This window comes from Columba livia, chromosome 5 (genome assembly GCF_036013475.1).
Source record: "Columba livia isolate bColLiv1 breed racing homer chromosome 5, bColLiv1.pat.W.v2, whole genome shotgun sequence".
In the NCBI taxonomy this organism is placed as follows: Eukaryota; Metazoa; Chordata; class Aves; order Columbiformes; family Columbidae; genus Columba; species Columba livia.
In genome coordinates, this window is record NC_088606.1 from 53,509,971 (window position 1) to 53,533,447 (window position 23,477).

A 23,477-nucleotide genomic window follows, 5' to 3' on the forward strand; every position below is an offset into this window, starting at 1 on the left:
GATAATCATGGTTTTGACCATCAGCAGACACCAATTATCATCACCTCCCTGTAGGAAGCATACAGCTGGTAACCTCATGTAGCAAGAGCCTGCAAGTTCAATACTAGCTGTCTAGAAATGCCTTTTATCACTTTCAAGCAGTATCCAAATCACAAGGGATAGTGTCATATTATCACAGCTGTCAAGTGCGCAAAGGTCTTGTGGGGGGTGAAGGAGAGAACTGAATTTTACCTTTCTCTCATTTCAGGAAGGGATGTCTCATCCCAACAGGATCTAATTAAAAGGAAGGAGGCGGACTGGTCAGTTTTATTTCAGAGACAAATATGGTTCAGCTCTATGTAATGAAACGGGCACCGCTTCAATAATTGATACACACTGTTAACTTATGTAGGCTGCAGCAGTCTTGCTCCCCATGTACACTCTGTTTACTCATCATCCTTCCCAACAACTTAGTTCCTTTTCTTTAGAAACTTGTCTTTGCTTTTGGTTTCATAGAGATGGACATGATGAAAGAGTGCTTACGCCCTAAGCTCAATTAGCCTCAGATGCTTGCTTTTCTATGTCCTTCTCAGCTGAACCCACACACGGTTCTCATTTAGCTCCTTTCCTTGCATTAAAGCAGGGTTAGGAACATCTCTAATTAGAGTCCTCCAAACACCACCCAATACATATAAACCATAGACTACCCACAAGAACAGTCACTGCCACTATGAGACATCCAGAAACAAACTGTGGATTTTCTTCCTCAGCAGAAAGAAGCATTTGCTGTGCAATCAAAGGCAACAGCCGGGTTTGTTTCAGTTACATACAATATGCACAGTTTGGAGCTTCAACAGCCTGATGCTAGCTGTTTACAAAGTGGACATTTCACTACCACACTGATTTTTTGCACCATTTCAATATAACAAGTGTAATCTTCAGCCCTGTTTTCTCAGCAGGATCTGCACAGCCATGTCATAGGGTCGCAGATACAGTTTGCTCCCTAGCATCCCAATCCCTCTTGCTACCCCTACTTGCTCCAAGTAGCTGTGTCAAAACTCAGACTTGCTCCATGACACACTGAGCATCCAGGATGAAATTTGCTGTCCTTGGCAGGCATTTAGCAGGACAGCAAATTTCATTCTGGATGCTCAGTGTCCACATGAGTGGTTTACCACAGGCTGCCCCATGTCTAGAGGTCAATGTCTATCTCACAGCATAAGAAATGCTTCCTGCTCTGTGCCTGATGTAAGGAACACCTTTCCTATCTACAAACTCAGCAAGAATTAACCAGTTCACTTAGAGAAGAAAGGGACAAGAGCCTACAACCCAGCTTTTGTCTGATTTCTAACCCATTCATGACCAAAAAGGAATACTGTATTCACAAAATGCAGGAAGTTGTGCAAGGGAAGCTTTTTTATCCTCCAGCTCTCGTTTTTGACAGTTTGTGAGCAGAACTGAATCCTGGTGGAAAAAAATGTGATGGGGCACTATGCTGGCTTCCTACATGCACCTGGGGCCTGAGAAAGATTTCTTTTTTGAACTCATCCCCAGAGGTCCTATCCCCATCACGATTCCTTTAGTATTAGCCACGTACAAATGCACAATGTCCCATGGCATTTACAACCTCTAGGCCAAAAACCACAACCTGTGCAAGGAAGACAAAGAGTGTGAAAAGAAGATATGAGGGGTAGCAGGTGAGCAGCTCTCGCATCCTCAGACAAACCTTGACAGGACAACCTACTGCAAGTCGTAAAACTTCTCAGTCGCTAACTTAATCCTCAAAACTCTAGCAGGATTTTGGAAGTCCCACAGACTCCCTGGAAGACAGAGCAGCAAATTCCTGACTACAGGAGACCAAAAAGAGGCTTTTACTCAAAAAGGAAACCCAAGTTTGGCAGTATCTTCTCTCTTTTTCACACATTTCTACAGCAGAAGACTAAATGTTCAGCTGACCAGTTTTCACTGCAAGTCTCTGATTAACGTAGCTGGAATGAACTTTGATGCACTCTGAACACAGTAGTGAACAAATACCGCATGTAGCCGTGACTCTGAATAAACATCTGCACACAAGACATCTGTTTTCTTTTTCATCTCCCCCTTTTGTCCAAAAAAAAATTCGTTTGGAAGAGAGCAAGAACAACCAGTAGGGTCAGTACTTTGCAAAATACTGAAAAAGAAAGGTAGGTTAATGCAGAGCACAATAATTATATGCTTTAATCATCAAAAGCATATAATGCCTCAATGGTGGGATTTTTTTTTTAAAGCACATTATATGATTCTAAAGTTGGTTAAGGATACGGCTGCTTTTTTAATGCATTTTAAGCTTTCCATTTCATGACTATAGAAAACTAATTATTAGCTTCTTTAATGTGGATCTTTTACTACCAGTGTACAGCAGAGATCAGAAATTACAATGTCACAGAGGAATGGAGCATACACAATGAAAACACAGAAGCAATTACACTTTCGTTACATAGCTGCAAATCCACACAAAAAGATACTTTGTGTTAAGATATTTGTATTTTAGATCAACTACCTTTCAGCAATAATGAAAAATCACTACAGCTGGAGAAAAATGACAAGAAAATAAAAATGCACTGACATGGTGCTGGAGGACATTTGCCATTAAAGGCTTATCTTATGAAGAACACCTAAACACTTCATAACAACATTTCACCTGTAACTGTTAAGCTGACAAAGATGCTTGTTCCTAAATAGATTCAGAACATAAAAATTTCTTTAAATTATTTGCTTCCGTGAGCCGGCTGGCTTTTTTATTTGTAACTATCTTGTAGAAATTTAAACATCTCCAAATGCAAGTCCTTGATAAGTTACAGACAAAGGAAAGTTTTCTTTCCTTTAATAGGGACAAAGGAGAGTATTGTTGAGATTTATTATATATACACAATTACCTGCATTGTTATGGAGATTAAAGGACAAAGGGCCAACAGATCTAATTCCAGATCTTGCAGCCTTGTCCTTTCCCATAATTATGTCTTAAAATTGGATTTCAGTTAACACATTCACAGTACCAGGATCTACTAATACTTGGCATGTACTTAGTGATAGTTTCAATTATTTTAATGTGGATGTGGCAATACATTTATCAGTTATCATTCAAGCAAACACATTCAACTTAATAGTACCAATAAAGCACATTTTTTTTCAGTTGGTTGTAAGAAGAGTCTTAAAACTAGTACAAGATTCATTAGAAAGAATAGATGGCTAGCCTATTAGCCACTTAAAAAAACATCATGCAAAAGAAACTTCCAAAAAAACTCCCATTTTTTTCTTCCATCTCAGAAATACTCCCAGAAATATGATTTCGAACTGCAGAGAGATACTGAAAAAAATAAAGTCTTTTCATTCTGCAGATGTTAATGCTGCCCCTTTATCTCATGTAAGATTATGTCAGTCTCCTTTCTTCAGCTGTCAGATGTAACATCTATTGGGAACGCTTAAGTTTAAGATACCAGGCTGTGTTGGTAGCACCCACAGTATGTCAGCTAAAAAGGCCAGACCCTGACCTCAAAGCTGGGCTGCTCATTGCTCCCTAGTGCACCGCTGCACGGAACTAGACCCTAGAGGTGAATTCCCCTCAAAGAATTATGCAAACTGAGCCACAGATAATGAACTTCCCCCCCCAAAAACAGTGTGCTGCTTCCTCCTCCCCCTCCCCACCCCCCCCACCCCTTTTTTTCTTTCTTTCTTTTTTACAGTTTTGTTGAAGACACACATTCACAAATACTGTGGGAAGGAAACTGTGGCTAAACTTCTTGTGTATCTCCTTTACAAAAAAAAGTATAAACTCATAGAAGGTAAAACCACCGAAGACCTCAGTTAACCAGTCACAGCCTGCTTTGCAAAAAAATTGCATCAGAATTGACCAGAACAACTATCTTTTTATTGGTATTGAACTCCAAGCCTAGAATTAGAAGAAGTGCCTGATCCTACATGGAGACAGAAAGAACACTAGAATTTAGAAAGCATAGTTCATGTAGCAGGAAAGCCAGGAGCTGTAAATTCCCCAAATCCAAATTTGGTTTTAAATGGATTATTATAATATTTGCAGTGTCAAGGCATTAGAATTCCCATAACTGCTTTTACTGGAGAAAAATAATTAAAACGAAACTTGATGAGCCAAAAGGACCCTACAAATTCATCACTCTTCATTTCATTCCTCCATTGGTTTGAGGCATTTATAAGTACATAAAGTTCCTGCAGAATCAGAGGAAACAACTGAGCATGATCACAAAAGGAGGAAAACCCCTTAACACAATACAATGTTGCCTATGTAAATTCGATGCCAGCCACAGGCACCCATTTTTTTCCTTCACACTGGTTTTTGTAACAAGTCACATTCTAATGTTTAAAAAGTACACCAAAACCATGGCACGCCTAATATTGTCATAAAACCATTGGCAAGGCTGAGTCAGTCTCTTGTGATGGTTCCACACTGCTACTTTCTGCTATGGTGAAACTAATAATGTGTTTCTTTCGCCTGCATCCCAGAAGGTAATAACTTCTCAGACAAAGCTCTATCTTGGTCTCAGAGAAAGCTCATTTGCCCCAAATCCCTACCAGCACATAAAACAGGTGCCCCTTCCAATCAGGGCTATTCTTCCAGTTTCAAATGTCACGAGTGGAGGAGGCCTCTTCTGTTCTAAGCTGGACACTATTCACCACTTTAGTATCCTCTCTGCCCTTTCCACTTCAAAATGCATAGTCCACCTTGCACAAAGACAAGCAGCAGAGCAAGTTTAGACAAAGAGGCAATCACTATTACTATGAATTCAGACAGTAACTAAAAAGTCATCTGTCTTTAAGCAGATACAGGCTGCAGCCAGATGAAATTAAATGAACTCTCATAATTTTCCCTTTTGCCCCTCTATATCATGACATCTTTGGCAAAATTAAGTTCCAAGTTTCAAGGGAACGCTCTGGGAATCAGTTGGCTGAGCCACTTTGGGCATGAGGAAGCCCTGAGGAGGACAGGCAGCAAGAAGAAGCAACCTCCATTTATTGGCAGGGACTACTGACACTGCAGGCACAACAAAGCACTAGAGGGGGGCAGCAGAAAGCTTTCACAGCCTGTAGTATCACAAATGGTCCCATATCTTGCCGCAGATGTAGGCTGGCCTGCCCAAAGATGAAGCTGTACCTTTCTCAGGCCATGGCCTTCTGCCCCATCCTTTGCAGCATCCTGCAGCCTCACGAGGCAATAAAATGCTCCCAAGCCAACCCTCTGGCTGGGCACCCTCTGCCCTTTGCATGGTTCTGTCCTTATTTTCATGGACAGAGGTAGCAGAAATTGCAATTTGAAAGTAACGACTCAAAAGCAGATACGTAGAAACAGACTTACCAGTGGTGACCTGTTTATATGTGTATATAAGAATAAACAAGGAAACTTATTAAAAATGCTCTAACTTAAGACAATTCAAGTGCACAAAAGGAAATAAGGAAGGAAAGCTCAGTCTAAGCTCCACCACGATGGGGAATCCTAAAACAAAAGTCACTGCTATTTCTATAAGAAAATAATGCCCAGAGCCACCTCCCACTGCAGAGACAAACCACCAGCACACAGCACAAGACACAAAACATCATAACCTTGGCTATGAGTCTTCTTACCACCCATGTACCAAGATGTCCTAAAACCATGAATTATTCATCTTGCTACACTCTCTTAAAAAAATCCCACTGAACTAGTAAAAGCAGAGGCTTTTAAATATGCATTGAAACCTGTCAGAGCATGCCAAGCTACGATCCCCCAGTGACCAGGGACAGGCAGGGCTTCTACAAAGCTGATTTGCACAAAACCCCTCTTTAGGGAACACTCCCATTCAGGCTCAGCTCAACCCAATTCCTTACAAGCTGTCAGACAAAAAAAAAAAAAAAAAAAAAAAACACACTATCAAAATATTGCCAAAAGGAAGTAAGGAATTAATCCGAGAATGCACCTCATCACAGAGCCAGCTGTGTTTTAGATACAAACTACAAAATCCTAACAAGGAAAAGCTCCCAGACACTCGAGTCCTTCCTCTTACCTGGGCTATAATGGGAGGGAGGGCTCCAGCACCTTCAGCCTCAGAAGAGACCCACTCACAGAGCCAGGACCAGACCTCACCCTCACCTTTTCTCAAACACCTACAGCCTCCAACACAGATACACTAAGAGATTGCATCTGCTTACCAGGCTACAAACAGACTGTAATTTACAATAAAGCTCCAGACCTGATGTTCAAGTCTTTACTTGATGATTTTGTAATCTCAGAAGCAGAAATTTCTTGCCTTCAGTGGGGGAAACAGCAATGAAGTTTACACAAATTATTCCCTGGCCCATATGGTGCGCAGTAAACAGAAAACAGTACTACAGTATGTAGATGGCATCCTCCTGCACACCACAAAGGCAAACCAATCAACCAAAACCCCATGCAGACTTTCCAATAAACAAAATACTCAACCCCACATTTAAAACACCCCCACCACAACTTACAAGACGTACTAGATATTTATTTACTTGTTTAGTGTGGCTACAATTGTACCAAACAATGAGAAAACTCAGAAGAGTGCCAAACAAATGGGAGGTACAAGAAGAATAAGAAAAAGAAACCAAGAACCAGCAGATATGCAGCACTGGAGAGAAAGGGATTTCTAGGCATTGTCTAAGAGACCTTAAAGGTAATCTTTCCAGTGGTCCCCTCTCCTCCGCAAAGCAGGACTTGTGTCAAACACAGGCCTTAGCCCCATTCCTTGCACACACCAACTGGGTTTGGAGCACCACATAAAGACAAGATCAGTTACAGACCATATTGGTATGGTATGACAGCAGATGTCAACATCATTTCTTCCTCTGTTTGTAGCTGTAGCTGCAATTTCCTCTATTCCGAGACACAGTTAAAAGCAGAGTTTCCTTGTCTCCCACTACATTTCTACAGGTGGAGAAAGACGCTTTCATATGTGGCCCCAGGGGCCTCAGATAAATCACAGAGGGAAAATAACGATGGCTGGACTGTGTGGTTTCCAATACAAAGGGTTCTTCCATTTTCCTGGTGATGGTAGGAAAACAACCTTTACATTCAGTGATGTGCCAAATACTGACATTCATGGAAAGATACAGACATTGCTCTGTGTTGCCCCGCCTTTTCCACTAAATATCCATGAATGGCAGAGAAGATAACTAAGGCCACAAGTTTATCAATCCAGTTCTGGTTGGACCACATGTACATGCCCATTCTTTGATGGATTACAGAAATACCTTTCCCACATCTTGTATTTTCCCCTGGAATTTTGGATTAATAGCCCCAGGAGGCCTGTTTATGTGCAGATACATTTGGGAACAGCTGGAAAGCACTTAGAGAAAAGCCTTGGTGCAGCCTTCCAGAGCAGTGCATCTGGTTTGCTCTTCTCTTCCTGCACATGCCTGATCATTCTTTCCCCTCCACACATTGCTTTCTAACGTTTCATATTAGCACATGCTCACCTACACTTAGTTGTCTTTTTCCCTCACAATTAATGTCCTCCCCTGCACAGTCATCCCCACTGAAAGTTAATTTCCTACTGATGGCCCCATTTAAGGCAAAGTTCTCTTTCACTCTCCCCTTCCCACACAGGGGTAGGCCCTCTCTGCTAGAAAAAATAATCAACTAGCTCCTCCTACACTTCCAGCAACCTTTCCTGATGTTCAAGGTACTATTTACATTCAAATTTTAGAGTGTAACTAAAAGCAGTCACATCAGGCTAACAACCAGATGTGCAGCCACTGACTGTTTTAATAGTCTTTCTCTCCTTTGCTCTTATCAGGAATCCTCTTTCAAGTGAGCAAACAAAAACTCCAAACAAATGACATGAGACAGACTTTATACCTACAAATATCAAATTGCCAATTTCCAACCACTCTCTAACATTGTTTAAATGCTCACTCTATGGACACACTGTAATTCTACGATGAAGGAAATGCATAAATTAAAATTGTATGGATTATGCCCTACATAATAAACAACCAAAGATTTTAAAACAGTAGCAATTTCTCTCTCCCAAATTTAGAATCTCCAACCAAAGAAATTTACATGCCATGAAAATCCTCAACAAAGACTTGCATGTAGCTCACATAATTGAGGAAGTACTAATAATAGCATGGTTGTTTGCACAGACAACATTTCCACTGTGGGCCTGAATTCTGATCTCAAACATGCAGAAGATGATATTTTGTTGTGTGTTGCTGGCTGGAGACTAAAATCAAAGTACTGGAAACATCCAAGTGTAGTGCAGTGTGCAGTCAGCCTATGCCATTAAGGCAGCGCTACACACATCCAAGCCACATTGAAAACAAAGCATCTATTGAGTACTGCAGAGGGTGTTCATGTTGTGTGTTCTTGTAATGAACATAAGAAGCAGACAAAAATTAACTGTGTTGAAGTTTTAAACAAAAATGAAAGCCTTTGCATTTCAGCATCAACTATCAGTCATCACAGAAAAATAACTTGTCCTGACAGAGGAGAAGTTTACTCCTAAGCTCCTCCAACACAAGCAAACTCAGCTCACAGCCACAGCTTCCCCTTCTGGTCCATGCTGCTGAGTTCAGACCTGCTAAGGTCTCCAGATCAGTGATGCCCACACCTGTTTCTAAAGGTGGTCATTAAAGGCTTTACCCCAAAAGCGTATTACAGTAGCAGCAAGGGAGCCTCACATTTCTCAAGCTTTATTTTTCTTAAAAGATCTAAATAAGGTATATGTAGACCTATGTCAAAGTGTCTGCAAAACATTTTTATTAAATGGTACCTACTTTTAACTTTTTTCTTTCATGTGCTGCAGATTACCCAGAATAATTTCACAAACTAAAATGTAGAATACCATACAAGACACATACACAAAAAAAAAAAAAAAAAAAAACAAGGATGATTAACAATGGCCAATGTTTAGCAGAAATGCAACATACACACATGGCAAGCCCCTATTTCAGATATGATGTTGCTTCATTTAAACTCCTCAGCTGGAAATTCAAATCACTAATTAAGTCATAAACCTATACAATTGACTCACACAGTATCAGTAGGAGTTCTGTGCATGCAATAAGCTGTGAGGACAAGCTATTGGGTCCAAATAAAAAGCATTTATAACTCCAAGCACAAAAATAATGGAGCTTAGAAGTCCACTGCTCTTGAGTAGTAGATGTTGTATTGTCGTATCACTTACATGATCGTTCTCAAGTCACTAGCTCCCATAAGTAACAAAAACTGTGTGTTTTTTTAACAACTCCAACCTTGCCCACTATGTTGTAATTCATTAAAAATAAGGAAGATGCTTATCCTTGAGTAAAAGATGCCACAGGAAGATCATATGCCTGTCACACCACCCAGGAGCTGCCATGACACAGCCATTCCATAGCTCGGGATGCTTCCCAGCCCTTGCATGTGTTTGGTATGACAACACTGTCTGTGTTAGCAGCGCTGTCCCCTTACCGACCACACAGTCGTCTAAAAGGCAGCACGCAGGCCAGATCCAGCCAAGAGCCACTTACACCTGACTCGCTGCCTTTCCTCACATGGGCCACCAGGGAGACTGTAGACATGAGGCAATAATCCTTACTGGCAATGCAGAAAATCCAGCTTATGATGGCAGCAACTAGCAAGACTGTCAAGCTTCTTACACCAGCTAAATATCCTACCAGATAGTCCCAAGCCATATCCCCATACCTGCACACATGCCACACCACAAACAAATCACACCAGACAACTCTGACATCTGCCTTAAGCTGTGCAAATAACCCACAAGAAAGAGTGAAATTGTTCCCTATTAGAGACCATTCTGATTTTATAGAGAAAGACTGTGTGAACACTACTTGGAACAGGCAAAACGACCACTGTGCTTAGAGCAAGCATTCCCTCCGAGCAAGGCTTTATTCTGCATCTTCACTGCTGGCATTAAGGGCCTATACAAGCATAACACACTTTCCTTACATGAGTTATCCTCCCTACCTGCCACAAGTGGCCATACTGAAATTCAACGATTACAAACGAGTAAAGAATTTGCAGAATGACACCATCAGTGAGGACTCAGTTTAAATCCTATTCCTCTAAGAAGAAAGTTCCTAAAGGGGCCTTTCACCCCACCTCCCTCTGTAGATCATGAAAATGCTCCAAATGTTCATAACTCCACAAGGTACCGACCAGCACCAGTTAAGAGGTCTGGTGCATGGAGACTTCCTTGCACCAGCCTTCATGTTCACAGGTATGCCTAAAGTCACAACTGAGACTGTCAAAAACTGTAGTCTTCTGAATTTTCAGACCATGACACCATGAGCTGAGGAGCTCCCACCTAAAATTGTGAGCCACAACAAAATCTGCAGATCTGACCTGTATTCTGTAGTATGTTGACAGGAGCTCTGATACTATCAAAGGATGACAGAACCTATTCCAGGGTCCCACAGGAGTGGGAAACACCCAGGTGACCATAGAGTCACTTCAGCTGGAAGAGACCCTCAAGAGTCCAACCATAACCTACCTCTAGCACTAAACCATGTCCCTAAGAACCTTCTCTAAATGCCTTTTAAACTCCTCCAGGGATGGTGACTCCACCACTTCCCTGGGCAGCCTGTTCCAATGCCTGACAACCCTTTCCGGGAAGAATTTTTTTGAATGCATAGATGTAACTACATGCAACTGAGGAGAGGGTCCAATTTTTTGTATTACCATTTATCATATTAGACAACAATTAAAAGCCAGACTTAGAAGACAAGTAGACCATTACATCACAAGATTTCATACCCTGCTTGAGAAGAGAAACCACACACAATAGAGGTCATGGCTGGCAGATCATCACACAAAGGCTTCTCTGCTTCAAGGAAGAGAAGTCAGTGCGAGCCACATGCCCATACAAGGCTCCTGTTGCCTGAGTGAGCCTGCAAGGCTATAGCCAAGGGCAACCCAGACCTGCCCTAAGGTTTTCCAAAATGCTGGAATACTTTGATTCCTAAATCAATCTTAGCTCTTATTCAGGAAGAGATTTTTAAACCTAGGCTTGGTACAACAGCAAACAGAGATGGAATGACAAAACACTGCAAGGCAACCCAAACTGAATAAGACACAAAAGGAAGAAGCAGCAAAGGTTTACAATAGCCATTGACTGAAATCAAAAGCTGATGCCAATGTAAGGCGAGGTCAAAAATAGTTAAAAATCTAAAGCAGTGGTACAGTTCTGCTCTGCAGCTCTCAGGGTGGGACTGAAACATAGGCCAGGCAGAACTGTCACCACAGATTACTGAGCACCTTGGTCCATACGGTGCTTCTATAGCAGAAACCATTGAGGCAGAGAGGCCAAGCAGGTATGTCTGGAAGCAAAAGTTCAGCAGGCCTCAAAACATTAAGAGTTCACAGTAGTCACAAAGCATTCCTACAGAAAACCCTAGGAAGCTGTTAGCTGAGAAAAGCATGGGGTGAAAGTCTATGCCAGCATGTGATGAGTGGGTTGCCTGGAAAATTATTTTGATTTACATCACTGAAAGGTGCTTTTGGAAGAACCTCCTGCAACATGCTAAGGCACAGAGGGAGGTTTCAAACACAAGTGTGCTGGCAGAGGCCTCCTGTTGACCTGCAGTCCTACAAGACAGCAGGATTTTCCCATGGAAACTCCACACTGCTCCAGAAGATTGTAACCCAGCGGGTGATGTGCACCACCAGCACAGGCAATGTGCAAATGACGTGTTACTAATTAACCAGCAGCAATAGGACGAGGGCAGGCTACAATACTCAGTGGGTAGACGGGGGCCGTCCCTGCTCTACCTAAGGCGGTTTTTAGGGAGGTAAACAACCGAGGCTGCCTCACGCCCCGAAAGCAGACACAGGATCATACTGCCACCACATCCCCGTCTGTACCGACCCGGGCCGCCACCCACCCAGCGGTCGCGGAGGGCTCAGACCCCCGAAAGGCAGGCGGGGAGCACCGGGGAGACCGAGGCCCCGGGGATCCGGCCGGCGGCCGCTCCAGGTGAGCGCCGCCTCCGCCGGGCCACGCCGCCGTCCCCCCCAGCCTCCCCTTCCCTCCCTGGGCGGCACCAGCGGAACCGCTGCGGGACAAAGCCCGAGCTCCGGCCGCACACCTGCCCCGCCGGGCACACGCCTCCTCCCAGACCGGCGAGTGCCGCCGCCAGGGCACCTTCCAGCGGGGGCAGGTGCTGCGGCCAGCGGCCGCGGCGCGGGAACCCCTGCCTCCCGCGCCCTACTCCGTCCCCCGCGCCGCGGTCTCACCTCGGCCGGCAATATGAGCAGCACCGGCGGCAACAGCAGCAGAAGGCAGGGCAGGGGTATGGGCAGCAGCAGCCGCCTCATGGTGGCGGAGAGCGCTCCCCGCTGCGCGCACGGCCGCTCAGCCCAACGCCGCCTCCCCCGGAGACATAGCCGGGCTGCGCGCCCCGCACCGCCCGGCGTCCCACCCCTTCACCGCCCTCACAGGCGGCGGCGGCGCCTCACTCCCCCGCCACTCCCTCTAGCGCTCCGTGACTGGAAAGGCGGGTAGCCAGAGCTGCCGCGAGGGAAGCCCTGCGTGGGGCGGAGAGCCAGGGCGAGCGGGACAGCCAGCCGGCCGGCCGGCCGCGGGAGGGCCAGGCCGGTCACCTTCCTCCGCCGCGGCCACTGGCCTCACCGCCTCCTCCCTGCCGCCGCTCCCGCCGGCCTCTCGCCTGGGGCTTAAATGGCCGTCTTGCAGCGCGAACGGAGGGGTTGCAGCTGGAGCTTCCCCGCCTTCACTCCTCCCTCCCGGCGTCTGACATCTCCCCCCGCCGGGCTGGGCGAGGAAGTGGCTCCCTCCGAAAGTTTCCCGGCCTCCTTGCGCGCCCCGGGTGTGCCCCGCCATCTGTCCCGGCCTTCAGACGGTGCTCGGGGGAGGGCGGTAAGCAGAAGGGCTGGTGGTAAAACGAAGTTAACCCCAGCCTCAGGGGCCTCTACTGCCCTCCGCTCCGCCGGCGGAAGCGGAGCGGAGCGGCGGCCGCGGCCCCACGTGGCCTCTCGGGATCTCGGGTGGGTGTGAGGGGCTGCTGGGACCGGCGGAGGGGATCGTGGTTTTGCCGCTGTGAGTGGGTCCACTAACTGCACCACTCATCACCCCTAGGCAGTTCCCCCCAAAACTCTTGTCCCTCTCCATGCACTGGTTTGGACATGTTTTATCCGTGTCATCAAAAAGGACATGACGCCATCAAACGGCATCACTTTTATAACTTTAACTTACTTGCCAGGATTAATGCACTATTTCACATTTCATTCATCTTGGATAAGGGAAAAGACAGCATCAGTTTACACAGCATATCTTTAATTATGGAAACACTTCATTCTCTCAAAAGTTTTAAGCTCACATGTTTGTAGTTTCCCTGTCTTTCCTGAGCCCTCAAAACACATGCATAGCGTTATGGAAGCAACTATTTCCACAGGAGTTCATGGGAAGACACACAAGAATGAGGGGGCATATGCATACCTTACTCTTTCAGAGACTTCCCAAGCCTGGGCAGAGCCCCAGTGTGTTTAAGTTGCCAAACTGCAGCTCCTGACCAGACCAGGTTTCACTTGCATCTAAAATGCAACCAACTGCCTTCATAGTGGCAGATCAGGGCTACGCTGCACTTGAGCAATTATACTTGGTCACCCTTGGCTCCAAGTCAGTGAGAACAGCACAGCTTTTCTAATTGCATGCCTTTCCAGTAGGCCAACCTAGTAACTAATCCAGTTACCCCTGAAATTCAGTGGGAATCTCTCCAGTGATTTAAGCAGTAATGGCAGCCAGCCCTGAGGGAAGAAATTTTTAAAAAATGCACTGAGTCAGGAAGAAGTGGCATTCTGACCTGTTCAAATTCATAAGTGTCTTGAAGCTGATGTTGCCATTCCCAGACTCTACATGTCCCTGGACTCTAAGTTCACTCATTCTTCTTTCCTTAATAGGTCACATAACTGAGCTTAGAAGCAAGGGACATTGTATTTCTCAGGCTATGTTAATTCCTTGCTCTGGGGAGCAACTGGGCAGTTACATCACGATTAAAGGAAGCTAAACTTTCACCACACCATGGCTGGCTGGATCCGGTATTGCTGGTGGAGCTTTTCACATACAAGCTACAAGGAATCTATGATTAGTTACTTTCTCATATAACACTTGTGGCTGAGACAACACAACTACTCGTATGTCAAAAGTACCTGAACCAGGAGGCCTATGAAGTTCTGTGAGACGCTCTCATTTCTAGAGCATCCAAATAGTAAAGGACTGCATTAAATTTGCTTGTAGAGATAACTAAGCAGAATATGTCTAGGACTATTGTATAAAATTACCTTAATGCATATCTTTAATTATTACCATAATGAGTGCCAGTCATCAGCAGGATTTCTTACATGGTAGGTTAAGCTGGCACAAAGAGAGCATAGAAGGTTTGTTACTGTTTTACGGTACATAGAATCAAAGAGTCATTTAGGTTGGAAAAGACCCTTAAGACCATCAAGTCCAACCACTTCTCCCAGTCTTCCTGACTGACTGTTGCCAGACCTCAAGGAAAGGACTAATTCCTTTGCAGAGACATTCCGTGGGTGCAGGAAGTACGCAGTGCGGGACATGGGGCTGCCTGCACTGCAGGGGTGACCTACCAAGATTCACAGACATTTGAATAGGCTCAGATATGCTGAAGAAGATGGCAACAAAAAAGAAAAAAGTAATGCCATGAAAACATAGGGCACTAAAAAGTGTAATTATTTTTTAATGTAAAACAGAAGTGTGATTTCCATTTCATTAATTAAAAAAAAAAGAAAGAACTGGTAGCAATCAACTTTTTTTTTTTTGTGTGTGTGTGTGTATGTACAGATTCTGCTGACATATTTGTCTCCCCCAGATTGTTTAAAATTCTGGGAGGAATGTCCCAAAAAAGCTTTTCTGATTAGATTTTGAGAGCTCTGTGGGAAACGTCACACACATACCTGATTGCTTCCTTGGATCAATGCCTCTGCTCTTTACAGCATGCTCTGGTTGACTGCTGGCCATGCAAACCTCAGGGAAGAGCTGGATGGCAAAGAGCTGTGATTCATACCAGAATCAGAGACTTCACATACTGAAAATGGAAAAGAGAAGTTTTTTAAAAGCCAAATTTTTTAAAGTCTTCCAGGTGTTGATTGTTCAGCAGCAATAACCATCACAACACGAATAATTTCCTAGGAATTAAAAGTTAAAGGTTGCATTTCAGGCCACAGGCTCTTCACAGCTTGTTACTAATCTGCTGGAAATTCCCTAAATTACAACTGCTGTTGCCTAATTGTTTCTATAGGTAAGTTTTGTTTATACTACAGGCTTTTATTAAAGCTATATGTGTGACAGGATTATAAAACTGGGTAGGTGTTGCTCCTGGCTAAAGCTTCTACTAGAGTTTCATCTGGAAGTTAATTTGTGCATCTGAGTCATAAAACCTCTTCAAAAGGAAGTGTCAGAAAGAAGTGTTTCCACATCCTTATACTCGAGTTCTTGGACAAGAAACTTAAGTTTAAAAGTCACCTTGGGCTCTTGCACACAAATACAAGAAGAATGTGCAGGCATATTACTTATGGGTGCTCTGGTTTATGCAGTAAGGTATAGTACTAGTGCTCTGGGCAGAGACAAAGGGGAGACTGAAAAAATATAGTGACCCAAAGCTGTCTAATTTGGAACAGCTGATAACATTTGTCTTTCACTGAGGCTAGCAATTAAATATAGTTTAAAAAAAAATCAGTATGCCTATATTTAACTGCATACCATAGCCAGCCTTGATCACAATAGCATATTCTCATTAGTTATTCACAGTTTCATTCATCAGCTCGATGTGCAGTGTCAGACAAAAGAGGCATTAAATTGTTGAGCATCATCAGGAAGGGTGTTGAGAACAATGCAGAGAGCACCATTTTGCCAATGCGTAAAATTCAGGTGCACCCTCATCCTGATTAACGTGTGCCACTGCTCTCAGCATTGCAAGAAGGACATGGTGGACCAAGGGAAGGTACCAAGAGTGATGTGGATGATGGTGCAGCTGTCTTACCAGGGGAGACTAAAAAGATGAGACTTTTCAATTAAGAGAGGAGAAGGCTACCTGGAAATAAGATGAATGAAATACTTGCCTCACTAACACTCATAAGAAATTTGTTGAACAGGTACAATAAAGTGCTTTCTTACACAGCAGACAATGAACTTGTAGACTATGTAGTCATAGCAGGTTTTGAAGGCAAACAATACGAGCAGTTCAAAAAGGGGGTAGACGGATTCACAGACAGCATGTCTGTAAACAGGAAAAAGGCAGAGATGAGTCTTTAACTTCCCTAACTGACGACTGTGGATGCCGAGAATGTACCTCAGATAGCAGTCTGGTTTGTTTGAACTTCCTAAATGGAATATCCTAATGCCACTGCTAGAGGCAGGATACTAGGTTGGATGGATTCACCACTGGTCTGACCAAGTAGGGTACTCCTTAGCTGCTGACAGCAGCAATGTCAAAACCAGAGCCTTGCTGTACAAGGTACTGTATAAGCATATAGCAAGAAACGAGTCTGCTAGCATCAACTTGCTGTTTCAGTAAGCAAGACAGGTAAAATGGCAAGGAAACTACATGTCACTATTTTCATAAGAAAGGAAGCACCCTGTGTTATGATTTCAGACTGAGGTCCAAAATGCGCTGTGTGTGTTTTCATGCCATTGCAAGTCCTCAGATTCAGACAAGATGGGACCTGTGTGACTCACCCAGAATGACAGATGGACAACTGTCCATCATTGCTCAGTGCCCTGACGTTATGTAAGCCCAAAGTGATCTTTCTGAGTGACATTGCTTTGGCTCTTATTTATACAACATCTTCTGACCCCAAGAGAGTCCCTGGGGCTTCCATGTACCACTGAACTCAGAGATTAGTCGCTTGGGAACAACTCACAAAGCAGGACTACAAGCCCTTTTTACATTGCAACAGAGGAATGAGGTGAGAATAAACTAAATTGTACATGAGCACCATGTACAGTGTTGTCCCAACAGTAAATGCAGTTCTACTACTTTTCAAACACACTTGAAATTAAAATGATTGACTAAAGGTCTTGATAGCAGAAGGGTTTTTGTTTGTTTGTTTGTTTTGTTTTGTTTGTTGTTGTTGTTTTACATACAGAAAAGTAGTACCAAAATAGAACATAAATTGGTACAAATATATTTTGGTTCATAGTTCAAATGGAAGATCACAGCACACAATTCAGTCTTTTTGCCTGAGCTCATTGGGGACATGTTAAATACTAGACATTAAATTAGAAATCCTCCTTGAGATCAGAGCAGTCCATGGAAAAGATGTTACACTCACGGAAAGGTTATTGAGACGAATGTCTTCATGAGTGCTGAGGACCTTCCTGGAGTGTCAATCTACAGGCAGAAATTAAAGAATTTACAGCAAACACTACACTAGCCTCAGCAGCAGATTTTGTGAAAAAGCAGAAAGGGATTAAATACCGCTTCTGGGGATGGCCCTGCCACTAGAAGGGATGCAGAAACGTCTCAAGTGTTGGATGTGGCTCTAACCTGGTTTCTGCTAGTACAAGCTCTCCATGGCCTGTAGCTGCAGGAGGTACTGGCTGGGGACTGCTGTGTGGTATTTTAACTGCTAAATAGGACTCTTTTTTTTTTCTTTTTCTTTTTCTTTTTCTTTTTCTTTTTCTTTTTCTTTTTCTTTTTCTTTTTCTTTTTCTTTTTCCTTTTCTTTTTCCTTTTCTTTTTCTTTTTCTTTTTCTTTTTCTTTTCCTTTTTCTTTTTCTTTTTCTTTTTCTTTTTTCTTTTTCTTTTTCTTTTTTCTTTTTCTTTTTCTTTTTCTTTTTCTTTTTCTTTTTCTTTTTCTTTTTCTTTTTCTTTTTCTTTTTCTTTTTCTTTTTCTTTTTCTTTTCCTTTTTCTTTTCCTTTTCCTTTTTCTTTTTCTTTTTCTTTTTCTTTTTCTTTTTCTTTTTCTTTTTCTTTTTTCTTTTTCTTTTTCTTCTTTCTTTTTCTTTTTCTTTTTCTTTTTCTTTTTCTTTTTCTTTTTCTTTTTCTTTTTATTTTTATTTTTCCTTTTCTTTTTCTTTTTCTTTTTCTTTTTCTTTTTCTTTTTCTTTTTCTTTTTCTTTTTCTTTTTCTTTTTCTTTTTCTTTCCCTAAAGCTCCTCACAGGTAATTAAAGGTGCTGTCAGAGTCATCTTTCAGATGGAGGGTAAAACACGAGCAGACAGGATATTCAAAGACAACATGTCACTTTTTATGACTAGAGGAAAGTAAACTTGAGTTCTGGTTAGGCCAGGTTTGGGATGGTTTCATTTTGACTGAGGGGGAGGAGGAAAGACAGGTTTTGTTGTCATGGTGGGGCTAGCAAAGAGAATAAATTGAAAACAAGCTTTTGTGGGATTTTTACCTAACTTTCAACAGGACTTCAAAGTGAAGTAACTGAAAACTACTTTTGGAGGTGGGTAGCACCTTCAGTCTATTATGCTTATTCAGTGGCCAGTTTCTTCTGCATGGGAAGGCGAGTGGGTGGGAGGATAACTTTGACATAATAATTGAAGGGAAAATATGCATTAAAACCCCACAGACTAGCACACTCCAAAGCAGCTGCAACACCTGAGCTACTTCCAACATGACAGAACATTTTTTTAAGTGACTCAAGTTCAAACAGACACCAGACTTTTAAACAGGTTGTCTTCTACACAGCAATGAATGGACTCTCAGTGGGAGCAGAGAACAGGTCATGGTCCTATAGCTTGTTGCACAAATGCAAGTTCTCATGTAATCTCAAGGCTTCAGCCAAGAGCAATGTCACGGGTTCCAAAGGGCTCTAGCACAACAAATATACATCAGACCCATAGAAAGGGCAGGGGGAAAGTGGTGTTCATGATAGACAGCCTCTCTAGGGATTACCAAAGGGCACAACCATAGCTCAGCTGCCCCACACAAGAGAGAGAGGTCTGAGGTGGCATACAGAGCAAGAGGAAGCAATGACTAGCAGGATTCTGGGAACTACCAGAAGCAGCTGGCTCTGTTTAGCTGGCAGCAAGATTTCCTCTTCTGCACCTGCCTTTTTTTTTTTTCCCTTGTCTCCCTGCTCACTAAAGAAAAGCATGGATGTTTTTCAGCATATAAAACTTCAGTGGAATCACTTTCAATCACTATTTAAGTCCCCAAAATGACACCATATAATCTGAATGGAATAACACCAAGCTAATTTCTAAGCTTGTACTACAAAACATTACAATAGCTGAGTCTGCTCTAGGGAATGAATGAAGTCACCTGTCTAGTATAAACTACCAGCTGTGTATATGATGTTGACCTCTGTCAAGGGCAGTGGAAAACGGAGTGGCTGGACATCTTATACTGTCCTGAGGTTTCACCTGCCATGATCTCCTACAACACATCCTGCCACCTCTCAGAACTCAAAGCTTAAGAAACTTGTTGTCAAACCCATGGTTCTGTGACACCATTTGCAAAACCACTAATACTTTAACAGCACCAAGATTTCCACATCAGAGGATTGTCGTCTCTAGAGTCACAGATGACTGCTCACATCCCTAAGTGACAGATGTCCATTACAGAAGGAACAAATTAAAAGGTTAAAAATTAAATATGTTGAAATCTTTGACAAAATGACTAAGCCTCCTTTTCCATTTCTTCTAATATTAAGAATTAGGGGGTAGGCACAGTTTGAATACTGGCTTTTTATAATGTGTTTTGCTTAACCCCCAAGAAATATAAATAATAATGTGGAGAAATTATGCAAGACTGAAGCTGTCTTCCAAGCGTGATACATACTATATCAGGAAAGGACCATTTATGGATATCCTAGGAGAGTAGTTAGGAGTCTTCAGGGCCATTTAACTCTTGCTCCATTGCAGAGATTGCCCCTAATAGTGATGCAGACGCATCTTCTTGTACCCATTTCGCACATGGTACTGAAGCATGGACTGTTTTCATAGCCATCTATATTTGGCAATACTGTAATAAAGTGGGAGAAGCAGGTATTTGAGCAACAAAACTACTGGCTGGAGCACAACTGGGCTGTTTTACATATTACCAGTATTCTCCTGCACAAATACCTGCTTTAAGCTAAACATCTTTTGCTTTTTACAAAGATATGCAAGGCAGGTCAGGAAGCAAAAAATCAAAAAGTGAGGAGGAGGTGAGACTGAATCCCTGGACTGTTGGTATCCAGTACTGAGAGACCAAGATCAGCAAGATATCCTAAGACTCCTCTTGGTGGGTATCAGTTCCTATTTGCTGCACTCAAACCACTGTGGTTGAATTGGGATGGTTTCAAGCATCTTGGCAGTGACACCTGGCAATTGAGCTTGAAAAGCAAGATGGGAAGAAGGCTTAGAAGACATCTGTCTGGGAAGAAAACAAAAGCTGACATCAAAAATTATCAGTTCCCATTGCAGCTAGCATTGCTGAACTCCCTGGCTCTGAATTTGCATCCCTGCACTTGCAATTCTAATGCCTGGTGAAGGGCTCTGATCTGTTTTCATTTACTTGTCCTGTCTGACTGGAAATGATGTTTTGCCAACAACCTATTTACTGTGGCACCACAGCCCTAAACATCCTTTAAGACAAACTGACGCTTAGCTGGCCAAATTCTTAATGCCGGTCTTTCGACTCTCACAGCTGAGTGCCTAGCTTGCTTACATCCATTTAAAAAATCCCACACTCTATTTTTCAATAACATTTTTAAAAATACCTGTTTTTTAAAAACTCCCTGCTATCTACCACTTGAACAACCAGTACTATACAAATTCCTGATGCTACTGCAAAAAGCCCTTATGCTCACTAAACACTGGTAAGTGAAATAAGCTACAGATCAAATAATGAAGTATTGCTATTGCTGTTCCCCATGTTCTAACACTAGTATAAGAATAAAAAATATACACCAGCAGATTGCACAGTTTCCATGTGTGATGCTTCCACCTGCAATTCCTCAGTTAAACAACAGGCTGTTCTGAACAGTACTTCTGCTCCACAAGAAAACAAGGTCCAAAAGGCAGGGAAGCCACATCAACAACTAACAATAAACTCTGTGGGAGGTACAGATCCTTTTGAAAACTCATGGATTAGATTCAGTCTGCTTCAATAGGTACTCATCAGCAATAGTCCAAGTTAATTTTACAGCTGACAGCTTTAAAAGGTTGGGTAAATAATCTGTTCTCTTAAAATGGAAAACTTCCATTTTCCTAAAGATCCTGAACTTCCAAAAGTGCAGCTACAAAGAAATATGCTGTTGCAGCAGCTTTACAGGATATGAAAACAAGCAATCTTTTTTTTTTTCCTATACTTGTCCTCCCTGCTAATTGCTGCAGAGCAGAATAACTCCAAAGCAAGCTAGTACAGAAAGGCAGTGGCTCTGCAGACTATATTATCTGCCAGAAATGAAGTGGATTTGTTCTCTCTTTTAGCCCCCATGAGTGACTGCCTAAGGAGCTGTTCCTGTCACCTGTGTTGTTAGTTGGGTTATTAAGCACACACTCCTTTCATGTATATACTATGCGTCGGTCTACAGCAGTGCAGTTACTGAAATTAACTGTGTCACTGTAAAAACACTGCTTTTTGGCAAGAAATAGCAGTGGCCAAGGAGAGAGGAAACAGGAAGAGTAGGGTGAGTGGGAAACAGATATCAAGGGCATGGCAGAAAATTACTGCCTTATTTCTCCACAAAAGTCATACCTCCAGGTGATACCAAAGCAAGGAAATAAAGATTTGAAGCAACAGATCAGGAACAAATGAAACTGTCCAGAACCTCAATATGAAAGCAGCAAGTCTAAAGCAGGGAAACACTGAAACTTGGTTTTTTCTTGTTGAAGAAGCATTGCTGCTGCTGCACCATCAGTTAAGTGGAGGTAAGACTCAGTCTGTGGCTGCAAGCACTGCACAAGTGGCCATAAACACATTGCACGACTTTTCTGTCAGAATCTGCTGTCATCTTCTACAAACCAGACAGTGCTGAGGCTTTCTGCTAGGACTAAGCTCTTCATTCTCAGTCTCTGGCTCCTTTGCTTTAATCCAGTCTAAGAGGGACACTTAACAACTGATACAGGGGAAAAATCTTTGTCATGAGAATACTTGCCATGCCTGTCTACCACAGCAATTTGACCAGCCTTGCCTGGGTCCCAGGCAGGTGGGTGTCTTGTAGTTTCATGGTGGTATGTCCTTTTGAGAGACTTCACAGAATCACAGAATGTTTCTAATCCCTGCAGCTCAGGAAAGCAGGAGATAACGGAGGATGTGCTTGTGCTTCTTAGTGATTATCAGAGGGAATCCTAATGGAGCATTTGCACAATTAATTCATTTCCTATAACCAGCATACTTAATTAATCTAGGGAATAAAAGTGATTATGTTTCTCTTTTAGAAAGCATATTCTTTCTGCACCAGAACATGATCTTGCCTTTACTACTAATATATAGTTTAGTGAGATAAATATGATCTTTTTTTTTTTTTTAATGATTGGTCCTAGCATCCATTTTACCTAGCCTATTAGCTAGTTCTGATTCTACAGGAAGTAATGTATCTCCAGGGTGCAACAATTCTTTGTCTAAAGGTAGAAGATTAAAAATTGAAGTTAAAGCCATAACTATGTTGATGTCAGTAATCAAGAGATTCTGATTAAGTGTCAAAACTTCTGTTTGCCCCTCTCCTTCTGAAGAGGTCCTCAGGCTTTAGTTTGTCCAGGTCTTGAGAGACACAAGGATTAATCTTGATTGCTGTCTATATGCATGTTAAAGGATTTGATTTCCTAAACAAGCCTTATAGTTAAGAGAGATCATTTAGATTTTTCTTTACTGGATTTAAGATAGGAAGGTAAATAATCTGCTTAGTTTGGTGCAGTGGTTCCTCCCTTGTAGGAACTGACCTCTCTGGCATGTTTTACTGGAGTTTGGGACACTGTATACAAGCATGGGCCGAGGTAGAGGTTAAGGCATGCACAGACAAAATAAAAGCAACAGCTATAGGAGAAGAGATGGGAAATTTATTTAGCAGTCAGTGGTTGTGCTATTCTTTTCTAGAGGGTAGTTGCCAAGTAGATGCCCTAATTTGTCTCCCCTTGTTCCTCTGCCCTCATCTTCTGGACGCAGAAGACTGCTGTACATGGCCTATTGCTTCTAGAACTCATCCACAAATGCGGCCCATATTCTTTCCTGGTCTCCCACTAACCACAGAACATGCTTTAGCCATGCAAACGCTTTACTGCCTCACCTAGGCTCTGGCAGAATAAGCTGGAAGCCAGCTGTTAGCCAACAGGGAACCTTGCTCTAAGGATGCCCTGCCAGTCCCCATTCCCTCCCCAGACAATATCAGGTAGACACAGTGTATTTTCTAAGGGATGCCTATTGACTAGTAAAGTTGGTAAGGAGGCAGAAGCTGCCTAAATGCAATGCAAAGTCTGATCTTGCTTCCATCCAACTATAAATAGTTGCAGTCATCTCAGTTTCTCTGATTTCATTTCACTTCAACTACAGCACCACCACCTTGAACAGTTGGACTGC

General features: G+C 42.8%; 1 protein-coding gene across 3 annotated transcripts in view; it reads right to left on the bottom strand.

Moving 5' to 3' along the window:
• The window catches only part of PTPRJ (protein tyrosine phosphatase receptor type J), a 77,909-nt gene extending 65,021 nt beyond the window's left edge, over positions 1 to 12,888 (bottom strand). The window contains exon 1 of one of the 3 annotated variants that reach the window (XM_065065192.1): positions 12,618 to 12,888. In XM_065065192.1, coding sequence (XP_064921264.1) covers positions 12,618 to 12,827 — 210 coding nt within the window. In that variant the 5' untranslated portion in view covers positions 12,828 to 12,888. Of the gene's footprint in view, positions 1 to 12,223; positions 12,429 to 12,617 lie in introns of those variants that run through there. The other 2 variants (XM_065065190.1, XM_065065191.1) reach the window with 2 other exon arrangements.
• Between the last annotated feature and the right edge of the window lie 10,589 nt (positions 12,889 to 23,477).